General features: G+C 44.6%; 1 protein-coding gene across 4 annotated transcripts in view; it reads right to left on the bottom strand.

The window, feature by feature from the left end:
- The window catches only part of PCSK5 (proprotein convertase subtilisin/kexin type 5), a 440201-nt gene that overhangs the window by 122463 nt on the left and 303685 nt on the right, over positions 1-14053 (bottom strand). Inside the window, exon 21 of one of the 4 annotated variants that reach the window (XM_084770011.1) lies at positions 9875-12522. The exons of the other annotated variants lie outside the window; for them this stretch is intronic. Coding sequence (XP_084626137.1) covers positions 12407-12522 — 116 coding nt within the window. The 3' untranslated portion in view covers positions 9875-12406. Of the gene's footprint in view, positions 1-9874; positions 12523-14053 lie in introns of those variants that run through there. 4 annotated transcript variants of the gene reach the window in all.

The raw sequence follows: 14053 nt of genomic DNA, 5'->3' as shown, positions 1-14053 counted from the left end.
CGTTGATCTAAGATAATTACCTTAGTTTTCTACTGCAGAGTAAGTGCAGTGGTTTCAAAAGCAGCCAGTGTCTCATGTTCTGTAGGCTGGAAGTCTGGCTACATTGAAGCCTAATTGTTTCTCTCTTCTGGGTTTTACACATGATGTCAAGGTGGTAGCAGCCTATGTCCTTCCTGGAGGCCTGGAGCCAGGCTCCTGCAGGTTCTGGCCAGAGCTCAGGTGGAACCCTTTACCTGGCTGACAGCTGGTGGCAGGTTGGTTTCTATTTCTAGAGCTACCTGAATTTCTTGGCTTCTGTCGCTATGTCTGCCATCTTCTGAGCAGCACCTCTGGGTCACATCCTCCCTCTCCTCATGACTCTCTGGCCCTTCCCGCTTGCCTCATGTCTCTTGTGCCTCTTTCTTTCACCAGATGTCTGTGATTCCCTCAATCTTGGACCCAGCTGGTCAATTCAGGCTTTCTCCCTAGCTTAAGGTCAGTTGCTGATCATCTCATCACCTCACCTCACCTCACCTCACCTCACTCATCTCACCTCACTCACCTCACCTCACCTCACCTCACTCACCTCACCTCACCTCACCTCACTCACCTCACCTCACTCACCTCACCTCACTCACCTCACCTCACCTCACTCACCTCACCTCACTCACCTCACCTCACTCACCTCACCTCACTCACCTCACCTCACCTCACTCACCTCACCTCACCTCACTCACCTCACCTCACCTTACCTCACTCACCTCACCTCACTCACTTCACTTACCTTACCTCACCTCACCTCACCTCACTCACCTCACCTCACTCACCTCACCTCACTCACCTCACCTCACTCACCTCACTCACCTCACCTCACTCACCTCACCTCACCTCACTCACCTCACCTCACTCACCTCACTCACCTCACCTCACTCACCTCACCTCACTCACCTCACCTCACTCACCTCACCTCACCTCACTCACCTCACCTCACCTCACTCACCTCACCTCACCTCACTCACCTCACCTCACCTCACTCACCTCACCTCACTCACTTCACTTACCTTACCTCACCTCACTCACCTCACCTCACTCACCTCACCTCACCTCACCTCACTCACCTCACCTCACCTCACTCACCTCACCTCACCTCACTCACCTCACCTCACTCACTTCACTTACCTTACCTCACCTCACCTCACTCACCTCACCTCACTCACCTCACCTCACTCACCTCACCTCACCTCACTCACCTCACCTCACTCACTTCACTTACCTTACCTCACCTCACCTCACTCACCTCACCTCACTCACCTCACCTCACTCACCTTACCTCACTCACCTCACCTCACTCACCTCACCTCACCTCACTCACCTCACCTCACCTCACTCACCTCACCTCACCTCACTCACCTCACCTCACTCACTTCACTTACCTTACCTCACCTCACCTCACTCACCTCACCTCACTCACCTCACCTCACCTCACTCACCTCACCTCACCTCACTCACCTCACCTCACTCACCTCACCTCACTCACCTCACCTCACTCACCTCACCTCACTCACCTCACCTCACTCACTTCACCTCACTCACCTCACCTCACCTCACTCACCTCACCTCACTCACCTCACCTCACCTCACCTCACTCACCTCACCTCACCTAACTCACCTCACCTCACTCACCTCACCTCACTCACCTCACCTCACTCACCTCACCTCACCTCACCTCACCTCACTCACCTCACCTCACCTCACTCACCTCACCTCACTCACTTCACTTACCTTACCTCACCTCACCTCACCTCACTCACCTCACCTCACTCACCTCACCTCACTCACTTCACCTCACTCACCTCACCTTACTCACCTCACCTCACTCACCTCACCTCACTCACCTCACCTCACCTCACCATCTTTTTTTTTCCTTCATAGAAATCAGACTGTTCAGTATACCTCTCATTTCTTCTCTATGGTCTCTTCACAGCTGTGACTACATCTCACATTCCAGGGGGGATATATTTGGGTTTCCACAGCTTACTCCCGAGGGGTAAGCTTCACTGTCAACTTGACTTGATTTGGAATCATTGTGGAAAGACACCTTTGGGTGCGTCTATGAGGGTGTTTTCCACAAGGACTCACTAGGCAGAGAAGACTCATTCTGAATGTCAGTGGTGCCATTTCATCAGCTAGATTACCCTACTGCATAAAAAGCAGAAAGCAAGCCAATATCTACATTCATCTTGACACACTGGAGACCCAGTGTGATGGTCTGCCTTACCTTCCTGGTGCCATGGTAACCTCTCCTCCTTAAGAGACAAACTAAACCCTTTCTTGGTAAGTAGCTTTTATCAGATATTTTGTCATGGCAATGAGAAAAGGAGACAATACACTGAACAGTACTCGCCCCTCTGCTGTGATGTCTCCTTCAGTAGTGAGGTTTATTCTGAAGCTTTAATTTCTTCTTTGTGCTGAGGTGTTACATGCCAGTTCTGGTAAGTGACAGAAACTGCAAGAAGCTTCCTTCTTCCTTTACAATGACATGGAGATGAAGTGTTGGTAGGGATGATATGAAAGGAGAGGGGAAAAAAAAAGTGCGGGGAAAGGTAGGGATCACCTAAAGCCACACATGAGATTTAGTTACCCCAGTATCTGGGATATGGTTACTTTTTAAAATTGGCATTTGTTCAGTTATTCACTAAACTATGCAGTCATATTTTTTTTGTTGTTTACTTATTGATGGAAGAGCTATCAAAAACTCAGTCCACGTGACACCGTGTATTGTCTTTTGTGTATCAGGTTTGCACTCAGAGAGGACACTTCGTAGTGAGAATTATTTCCATCAAATGCTACTGTAGATAACAAGAAACCTCAAGTATAATTGACATGGGGTAGAGACTTTTATGGCAGCTCCTAAGGGAGCAAGGGACAATTAGGAAAACATGTTGGGGAATCAGAGTTGGAAAGTGAGCTAGGAATACAATGAAGGAACATTATATGTTCACGAACATATCACGACAAAACCCATTATTTTGTACAATTAACGTGTGTTAACAAGAATGAAAAAAAGACAAGTAAGGAACCTAACCTTGTTTTTAATGGCCAGAAACTGAAGTGACCAAAGCCTGGCTAACACATGTCAGCCAGCATGGCTGGCCAACTAGGGTCAAGTCAAGTAGGGGAAATACCTTGTGGGGAAGGTCTAAGGTGCGGGGCAGAAGGCAGGGGAAGGAGAGGGAGGTGTGAGGTGAGGTTAGTGAAGTATGGCATGCCAGACTGGACAGGGTCTTCAAGCTGCAGAAAAAAAAATCTCAACTGTATTTTCAGGAGTCCACAGAGGGTGGAGTCACAGTCAGTTTTGAGGTGCTGAAAGTCTATGGGGACTGTGTGAAGCTTAAACAAGGGCGAGGTGATACAAGTGTGCATTGAATAAGGCCAATAAGCAGTTTCCTAACAGCCCATTGTAAAATCACTTGATGTAGGTGCAGTAGGACTAGAGCGGTCAAGGTGAGAGACCCAAAGTGAATCTAAGACCCTGGAGTCAGAAGTGTCTTTCCAAGGCTCAGAGATGGTCAAGGTCATTTTGTTGGCTCTTATAATGGTAAGCCATATACAAATTCATTTCCTTATGGAATATAGGCTTTGCCCTTTTCTGATAGTTTATCTTTTATTGTTTTAGAACCAATATGATTCAGGGGGCAACAAAAGTCTGTTTGAAAACACCTAGAATTTATTACCCCAGGTTTGCTAGCAGGGCTCACAGGATTTCTGATATGGGATAATGCGTTACTTTGTCATGTTCCTCTTGCCTGGGATACAATGCAGAGGAGGAGCTGCAGGCTACTTTTCTAGTGAGAGCTCTACTGGCCACTGAGCTACGATGCTGAGTCCCCGAGCCTTTCATCAGTTGGCTCAAAGCAGCCATTAGCCCTGTGGAGACTGAAGCAAGTATGTCCCCCTCAGCACTATCGCTCAATGATTGCTTCCTAAACACATTGGCAAGAAGCCAAGAGGTGACTTGATGGGGTCCTTGGGCAAGTCAATTAGCCTCTCTCAAGAGGCCTGATGACTCTGGTGAACGAGATGGAGGGAAGGCAACGGTCCATGAATCCTTACTCCAGCTGCACACGCTGCCTGCTCCGCCTGCCGCCTCCCTGCACAGTCCTTCAAGTGGCCCTGTGGCTTTGCATAAATTCTCTTGAGTACCCTTTTTAAGGACCCTAAGGTTGGTGTTTCTGGTTTATAAAAAACCTTGCCTATCCTTTGAGACTCAAATCAACTGCCACTCTTCTCTGATGCCTCCCTATCTGTTTATTACACAAACTGTTCCTAAAGAAAGTCGGCTAAACAAGTAAAGGGCAGCAGTGGATAAGCTGGACAGTGTGGCACCAGCTCGCATGGAGTTGACTGACAGTAAACAGGCAAATGAGTGTCCAGAATGTCATGTGATGCTGGCTGTGAGAAGGGAAATGTGGCCAGGTTGAGCTCACACTACACAAGTGGCCTGCAGCTCCTCCTCAGCATTGTATCCCAGGCAGGAGGGTGGGGGAGAGCATGACAAAGTGATGCATTATCTCCTAACAGAAATAGGATTTTCATTTTAAACTAAGGTTTGGCATCCTGAGGTGTAAAGGTGAGGTTTTGTTTGAAGGACACAACGGAAGTTGGTATGGCCAGAGTATGAGGCCAAAGGAGAGGGCATCGTGGGTGGGGTGAGGGCAGAAAGATCTCAGGGAAGTTCAGGTTTCATTCTGAATTAAATGAGAGATGTAACCTGGCAGTCTGCTATGCGGATGGGGCAGGGGTAAAAGAGAAGCTAGAGGTACAGTAGAAAGGCCGAGAACCCGCACAAAGGCTCACGGAACAGGCAGAAATGGGCCATGGAAAGAGAGGGTTTTCCTACAGGAAGAACATTATGATGGGCAGATCTGAGCCCCGGGGTCCTGCTCAAACTATACGTGCAGTAAACTTCAAACCCCTACTCAGATCTAGCCAATGGACAGGACATTCTCCACAGTTGAGTGGAGAGTGGGGTCTGACTTTCACACGAACTCTGGTGCCTCATATTTGACCACGTCCCCTGGATGGGGAGGCCTGGTGGCACTCAGAGGAAGGATAGCAGGCTACCAAGAAGAGACATGATACCCTATGAGCATATACAGGGGAGGAGGTCCCCCTCAGTCACAGTCATAGGGGAGGTGAGTAAGGGGAAAATGGGAGGGAGGGAGGAATGGGAGGATACAAGGGATGGGATACCAATTGAGATGTAATATGAATAAATCAATAAAATATATTTAAAAAATTTTCATTATAAAAAAAAAGAAAGAGAGGTTTTTAGAAGTCTAGTCAGTGGCACTTTGCTGTTATGTTAGATTTGGGGTAGAAAAGAGGAGTGCTGGGCACCTGAGTGGATTTGCAACAGCTCTTTACTGAGGAGGGAGAGAGCTACAGGGGCAGTGATGAAGGGGGGGGGGGGTTGAGGTGTCTGAAGGCTGTTTTGGTGCCTACCAGATATCTGAAGGGCAAGTCCCTGTAGTTAGTTGAATCTGTAAAATCTAGGGAAAGAGATTAGGAAAAAAGGATGCTACAGGTAGGTTCCTAGTGTGTGATGTTAACTGGTGAAAGATGCTCAGGGGTGGAGATTATTAGGAAGCCACTGAGACAAGGCCCTTGTAATAAATTAAGAGCGTTGTCATGGTATCCCAGCTAGTTCTCATGTCTCCATTGTTGAAAAAAAAAAAAAAGGGCAAGCCTGTTCTGTCCCTAGTTCTCAATGACTTCCTGTCTCACTGTATGATCATTTCTATCCTATGGGAAGGAACTCAAGCCTTGTCTTCTACCATGATGCAGTGCAGCACAGGAGTGTGGATGGTTATGTGTATATGTGACTCAATAAACCAGTGGCATGCTGGGTAGGCTTCTTAGTGCCCAAAATTGTGCTAAATAAGCCCATTGTCTTGAAAAAGTATGCAGCCTCAGGTATTTTGTAATTGCTATGGAAAGTAGATCAGTAGAGATAGAGTTTAAAGCAGTAAGACTGAATGCTCCTTGGAGAGAGCGGAGAAAGCAGACAGGATGTGCACGTTGCTTTTCCCCTGTGAAGTATTCTTCCAGCTCTCACCTCAGTGTCCTCCCTGAGAGGTGGCCTTTGGAGTAAATGCTGAATTTCTCCCGCCTTTTCAAGGCATTATTAAGGTCCCCAAGCAGCCTACCTGCTTTAACCTCCCGCGGCTCCACATTGTATCAATCATTAAAATTCACCTTCATCCTACATTAAACTTAATTATACACTATTCCTTAAGAGTGGAGTTACAACTCACTAGTTTGACGTGTTGCAATTTACAGATATTTAATTAAGATATCATTTGGATTTTGACCTTTGCAGCTTTATTTGTGCACATTAGAGCCAACTCTGGAATGTTTCGAGCTATTTTGGGATGGCCTTGGCAGGTTGTACAAGGACAAGGGACACCAACATGTCTTTGGTAAAGTGAGCTTGTTCCTCTGGACTCTCAATACAGTTTATGTCCCTTTATATAGTCTCACATTACAGCCAAGTCTTTTGTTTGTATTGCATCATTAGAAGGTCAGTCTTGAGAAGGTAAGAACCTCAGAGATTGGTGTGTGTCAGAAAGTATAGTCTATATTTATTTGGACTTATAAGTTAAAAAAAAAAAGAAGCCAAGTTCAAAGGGTCAGTACACATTCTATCTTTTCTCAGTAAAGGAGTCCTGATCACCTTTCAACATATGTAATATGAACTTAATGTACTCTGGCACTCTTAGAAAAGGAAGCAGTGTGGGGCACAAAGGTGAAGTGGTGGCTGGAGTCCTGGCCTCACCTTCCACTAGCAGTAACTCTTGTGTCAGAAAACTCATCTCTGTGGTGACTTTTGTATGTATCCAATTAAATAAAAGCATTTTAATCTTAAAGCATTGCATCTTAAAAGTACACAAAAGTGTTAGCAAAAGTTCAAGGAACTTTCAATATGGAGCTCAGAAAGTGTGCCTGGAATTTTCTAGAAATATCTTTTGTTGCTTATAAAACAAAACTATCAGTTGTATCCAAACAATTACCAACTGGAAGAGATTTTGTTAAGCAAATCCTTCAGTAACAACCTAGCCAAGGCCAGGCATGGAGGTTCATGCCTACCAACCCAGTAAATGGGAAAGCTAAGGCTGGAGGAATGCTGAGTTCAAGGCCAGCTTAAACTAGTGTGAAAATCTGTCCCAGAAGTTAAACCAACCAACCCAAGGAGAAAACCTGCCAAATCATCTTCTGAAGAGTCTCCTGGAGGGAGAGGACAGGATCCGATACCACCACTCATGCTCTGGCCTGATGTATAACTGCCTCTTTCCTGCCAAAGAACTGAATCCGCCTGGATCGTCACCTCTAGTGATGACGAGAAGACGTGGTTATGTGGATTAGAGTCTGCTGCTAGGTGCCAAGGAGCTCCCATGGGCCACAGTGCAATTCACTTCATCTTGGCTGTGCCCAGCTGAATATGTCAAAGGCTCTAAAGGGCTCTATGGAGAGCGCTGGATTTTATGGGCTGGCAACAAGAGCATCTGGAAATAGATGTTAACTAGAGAAGAGAAGCAGGCTTAGGCTTTCTGTGTTATATACATATTCCGAGTCTAGGACCCAGAGCCCAGTGAAGGTGAGGTCAAGCTGCAGCTTGGTTTCCCCCTGCCATTTTGTGTGGAGAACGGAAGGAGGCAGCATCCGATTGGCCAGAGCAGTTTTAAGGTTGCCACCGGTCTTGGTTAACATGCTGCTATCTGCTGGTATTCTGGGTGAGGCTGGATGATAATATAAACACCGAAGAATGAATAGTTCTCCATGTGAGCATTTTGAGAGTCTTTCTACTGGGGTATACAGATGGGAAGGGTGCAGAGAGTAGGAACTGTGTATTTCCATACTCAAATGTGCCTACAGTGTTGGCCGCTGGACAGAGAAGCTTTAACACAGTAGTCACAAAGCCAATCCGCTCCCTTCACTTCAGAGTTCATGGCTTGCAGCTTCCTGATGGGCCCGGGAAGGCCACCTTGGTTCCCGGGCTTCCATTGGGGTGGGGGGACTTGAGAATTTTGCAAGTGTGATTAGGGTGGGACAGGGCAGAGATGAAGGGATAGCAGCAAATGGGAAGGTGTAGTCATTTCTTGACTACACCGTTGTTAAGTTGAACTAATGCCTTTTGCAGCAATGTACCGGTTATATTAAAACCTGACCTGAACCTCTTGTATGTGGCAAACTTACTTGTGAAGAGTGTCTGGGAGTTATACAGACTCCCTGAGAGGCAAACAGATAGCAAGAGGGGCCATGACTAGCTAATAAAGATAATCAACTTCCAAGATGGCTGGCTTCTTCCCTATCCTTTGGACCTGGTATAAAAATCTGGCAGCTGAAAAACAAATGCTTTTCTATTTTCCTGCTGGTGTGGCCTCTGATGGTGGACTGGCTCAGTAAGTTCAAGGCTGGGTCAAAACATGTGTATACCACAGTTGCTGGTCAATCAGCCATCTTGCCTTTCTTCAAATTGACCAATCCTGAATTAGAGAAGAGCCTTCAAATTCTTTAACCATGCCAACCCTCAAGGAGAAGCTGCTCTTTGGTTTCTCAGACCTGCCCTCTGCTCTGCAGATGGTCTTTTTCTCTGTGCCTCACCCCTAATAAAAGCCATTCCCAAAGCACTAATTCTGTCGGCTCCTGTTTGCTGTCTTTGAGATTTCTCAAGCTGGTACCTGTCCTGCTTGACACTTTCCCTGCCTTTTAATTCTTTAATTGGCAGACAAAAAGACCTGATCACAACCCCTGAACCTGACCGAGAGTCCTGGACAGTAACAGTCAAAGGTCAATTCTACTTCTGTATGCTCCAGGAATTCAATCTTGACCAGTTCAGCCTAAATATAACTAAGTGATCCACCTACAAGTATGTGACTTATTTAAATGTTATTATTGAGACAGTCAGTTTGCCATCTCAATTAGTTTGGAGTCTATATGCTTCAGTGTCCTAATGGGTAAGCAGGACAACACATGTACCCCTGCTCTGGAGTCTTTCTCAGACTCAGGAGAGGCTATGTGCCCATCAGGATATATGTGTTACATTCTTAGTGTGTGTTGCTGTGGTCACTAACATCTATTCCAGTTGTGTTCATATCGGGACTGTGTGATTGTAGAAGCTCCCTCTAATGCTTTATGTATTCTCTGATGTTTTAATCTGGCTGGAACTCCCCTTGCTGCTTTAGCTGATTTCTTATTCATTTCTCTGCACAAATGCCAAGCAATGAACCACCAGGCAAGTGACTGCATCTCAAGCAAGGTCCACAAGAATATACACCCACTGCTTGTTTTAGCTCATTTTTCAGTGCCAAGTCTCAGAGATTTCTGTTGGACAAACTCATCCGCTAGGTGTTCAGGGTTAGCCACTGGCAAATTCACATAGGATGTCAGCAAGTGAAGCTTTCCTTTTCCTTTTCACAGCTTTTACACTTATTATATATCCTTGATCACTCCTATACACACACACACACACACACACACACACACACACACACACACACACACCCCATTTATCTATGCAGAATTGGCTCAGCTACTGCCTCGATACTGGGGACTAGGTAGCTACAGCTATGCCAAGTTTTAATAGGCAATTTTTGGTATGTACTTGCTAAAAATGAGATTTAATATACATTGCTGTCTGAATGTCATGGGTTCTGTATGCCATTTCCTTCTCCTTTCTGGTCATTTCTACCTCTCTTCTCATTTTCCTATCATACTTAGATGCTCCCTTCATATCCACTGTCCCTTCACATTCTGCTTCTATGTGGATGAGAGTACTTACTCATCCACTAAGCCTTTCAGAGATATTTACACATGGGTATGAAGAGATCAAGTAAACAGGAACTTAGGTTAATTTAATAGAAAAAATAAAATATGGAATAACATTGATTTTGGCCAGTATCAATTACAACTGTTCTATATTTTACAAAAAAACAACTGAACATTTTACACATGTACAGTATTTTTCAGTAAAGTGGATTTGGATTTAACAACAAGTCACTATTAATTAGTGAATTAAAGATCAAAAGACAAAAAGAAAACAGAAAATAGGACTTCTGTCTCCAGAGGGTAAGAGCATTTGTCACGTCTCCAAACTTTGTGCTATCCATTACATATACTCATTATGAATATATATATTTATACATACTATATAACATCAACGTAAACTTTGAAAGCATTATGTTCTAGTTAATAATGTCATGGAGATAGATGAGGCAGTAACACACTGGTAGTTAAACCGGTACTTCTGTGCTGTGCACCTGCATGGTCAGTGGAAAACGGAATGCATGGCAGTGGGCCCCAGTGAATTTGCTGTCATAGTGTTGGCTAATTGCCTAAGGACAATGACATCAGTTTCATTTTATTTTATTTTTCATTATGACCTTGTGCCTGTAATCGTATAGACTTGCCCAATCCACTGGATTTCTTTGCAGGCAAATGTAGGTCTTTGCCATCTGCCTGGCTTGTGTTTGCATCTGTTCATTTAATGTCTGTGCATTTGAATGCTAGAAGAGCCTTCTGTGACAGGGATTCCCTTTGCTTTTTGTGCCAGAAGAACCTACAGTGCTCGAAAGAGGAAAAGTTGCCCAGAATAACCTGCCAGTTCCTAAGGTACTAATGAATCACATGACTCACTAATATTACAATGCCATTAAAGGGTTCACTATCTACCTGCAGCTAGAAGAGAACTTTGCTGTCTAGGGATATCTTCAGGGAAGGCTGTTTCCTTCTTGTTTGTGTGAACGGGGCCTTTAGCATCCACACCTCAGCTCCTTCCCACGATTGCCTCTGTCTTCTTAGCAGTGAAGCCACAGCATCTGAGAAGTGCAGCTTTCCAAAGCATAGAGCCTGGGGATGCCTGCCCATGCCCCCAAGTTACTGAGGTCACCATGGAGATTTGATAGGAAAAATGAAGGAGTGAGATTATCAATTACTCTCTGAGGAACTGCAAAAAATATTGGTCAGGTTTCAGCATTTTCAACCGCAGATTCAAAGTAGTTTCTCTCTAGTTCAGTATTCTAGATGCCACTAAATGTTTATGGAATCAGAGGAAAAAAAATCAGTGAATACATTTTGAGTCAGACAGACGGACAGACCAACTCCTGCTCAGTGACATTCAGTGAGTGGACAGGCTCACAAGAACATGGCCCTAGTTACAGAAGGACAGGGGAGTGAGAGAATACAGAACCAGGAGCTGGGGGTACAATCATGCCACCCACATTCAATTTCCAGTTTTATTGTCTTACAATGACAGGATGAGACAACTAGTATTAAGCACCATTGAGAAACACTGCCCCACCAGTATAAGCATGAGCTTAAATAGTATTTAAATAAATTCCATTTCTTAAAAAATACAGGACCTCTTAGAAACTTTTGACCACAGGGAGAAATCTCCTGCACCATAACTCGAAGGCCTCCCACCATGACAAATGTAATTTCTAGTGACAGTTGAAAACAAATGCTATGGGCGGAATGGCTAGATTAGCACCAAGAGGTTGTTACAGGGCCTGCAGAGCGACTCTCTAGGCTTCAGGGGACCCGGGTCAGCCTCAGAACTTCTGGGTATCACATGCTTCTACCCACCAATTTGACTCTACAAAACAATCCATTTTACCAGCTGTGTAAAACATAACCCAGTTGACAGTGTTTGAAAAGCCAGTGGCAGAACGTCTACCTGATGAAGCCGGCAGAACGAACGTATCAGGTAAGAAAAGTGCAAAAAAACAAAAACAAAAACAAAAACAAACAAACAAACAAACAAAAAACCCAGAATGCATGTGTGCGAAGCTATCACCGTGGACCCGTGAAACGCTAAGACGAGGGCACTGAACACACTCTGCGGGATGTCCTCAGTACCCCAAGATCCAGCTTCCTGTCCTTGCCCCTGGCTGCAGACTCAAGCCAGAAAAATGACTGATGCAAAAGCTTTCTGTTCATTCTGACCTATGTGTGTGCTCTTGTGATGTTTGTTTTGAAAAACATTTTCTTTAGGCATTTTAAAGGAGAAACAAGTGAGTGAATGGAAAGGAATAAAATGGACCTTCAAACCAGGGCAGGAAATCAAATCATTACTTTAACGTCAAAATTTGGCATCAAATACTTTGGTTATACAATACTGTCTCTGTTATTCTGGCTGTTTAACACTAAACATCCAGTTATAAAAGGTAGGCTTGTTGTAGGTTTATTTTTTTTTCTATTGAAGTTCTGACAAAACAGTTCACCATCTCCCTGCACAAACTTGAGAGAGAGAGAAAAAAAAATGATAGCAAGAAAGAGAGAGGTGGTTTGCATTTTTTGGCTTTTTTTTTCTCTTTAATAATATGGAATGATCTATAAGTCTACACGAACAAAGATCTAAGGAGGCTTCTCAGCCTTGGAAAGTACACGTTTTGCAGCACAGTTGTTGTAGAACTTTCCGCTGACACAGATTGTTCTTTTTCACAAGCATACAGAAGCCTCCTTCCGCCCAGGACTCTTCCGTTGCTTTTCCGGAAGTCAGCAAGAGAGAGGGGGAGTGGAGCAGCAGGACACACCGAGGGAGGTTTTGATTGGCCAAAGAGGTAGATTTGGGGGTTTGCAAGAGGTCATTCAGGAGCAGGCAACAAGGAGGGAATTTGGTCCACCCAAAGTGATTTCAGTCAACAGCAGTGTTTTCAAGGAGAAATATTGCAGTCCAGCAGTAAATGTGATTGGTATCCATTTGTGAAAGGAAAAAGAGAGTGGAAAAAGAATAAATTAGAAATCAATAATATCACAAGCAAGAGACTTTTCTTCTCAGAATTATCGAGAGCAGAAAATATACAGTCATTTGTACCATATTTCATTGACTCCAAGACACAGTGAATCCAAGACACGAGGTTTAAAATTCACTGTTATTTCAGTCTCACAGTGGTACTAATGCTGACACTGTGATACCATCTTCTCTTAGCAATTGGAACTTTAATTTTATTATTATTAACAGTATATGATATGATGGTCTGCATGTAGTTCTTTGACGCTCATTTGAACTGTTTTTTTAAATGACACGCGAGAACCAGGAGCCACAGGCTTTATTCAGCTGAATGCATATTTCTGTGCCTAAGTCTCAGATGGAGGTATGGGCACATACATCTCATCAATCCCATGGTCAAAATCAACAGTGAGTCGTCATGTGTTAACAGACATATCTGATTTCAACGATGGTACAATTGTCTTAGAATCAGGAAATATGAGGTTGAAAAGGAGCAAACAGTACTCCTTTAGAGCATTGGTCATGTGACTGAATGCTCAAAGGACCTCATTCTTCAAGAGGACTGAAAGTGGCCTCATTGTAGACCATGGCTCTTCATTTTCCACTCCAGCCCACAATGCTGACACTTCCCTTTGACCAAGTTGCCATTTGGTACAACTTAGGCCTTGCTCAGCATGGCTTACCAAGGTGGTTAGGGCTTCACTGGTACCATGTGTGAGATGTGAAAACTTCCAAGTAGATGCCCTGTGAGTGTCAATCACTTAATTCTTCCTCAAGTAATCTCTGTACTGACTTAAAAAGTTCTGGTTGTATTCCGATATAGAAGGCATGTTGTGGCAACTTAGATGGCCCTGGTGCCCTCACTCCGGGCTTCTTACCCCTAAGTGGTGCACTGAGAATTAGCCCTGGCAAAATCTAAAAGTGCAGAGTGGGGTGGGCCTCCCCTACCTGTTCATCAGAAACATGATGAAGATGAAGTCACCCAGATGCTTCAAGGAAATAAGCCTAGAAATGACTGTGTATCAGTGTCCTCATGTGCTCTCTTCCTGCTGTGCCCTTTTGAGGTCCCTAATAGTGAGTTGTGGAATAACCACACAGTACCTTCTGGTCTGGAGCGGAGATCTGAATACAGCATACAGACTCCTAACTCCATGTTCTACCAAGCTGCCCTTCCCTAGGGCTGCAGCCCGGTGACCAAGGCTATTCCAAAGGCACTCTCCAAAGAGATGTTGAATGATAGTTCAAATAGGATTGATATCTCGATCGAGACTGACTTGGTGTGCA

Source organism: Acomys minous (assembly GCF_964271855.1).
Source record: "Acomys minous genome assembly, chromosome: 2".
Taxonomy (NCBI): domain Eukaryota; kingdom Metazoa; phylum Chordata; class Mammalia; order Rodentia; family Muridae; genus Acomys; species Acomys minous.
This window is presented reverse-complemented; position numbering and strand designations above follow the sequence as displayed.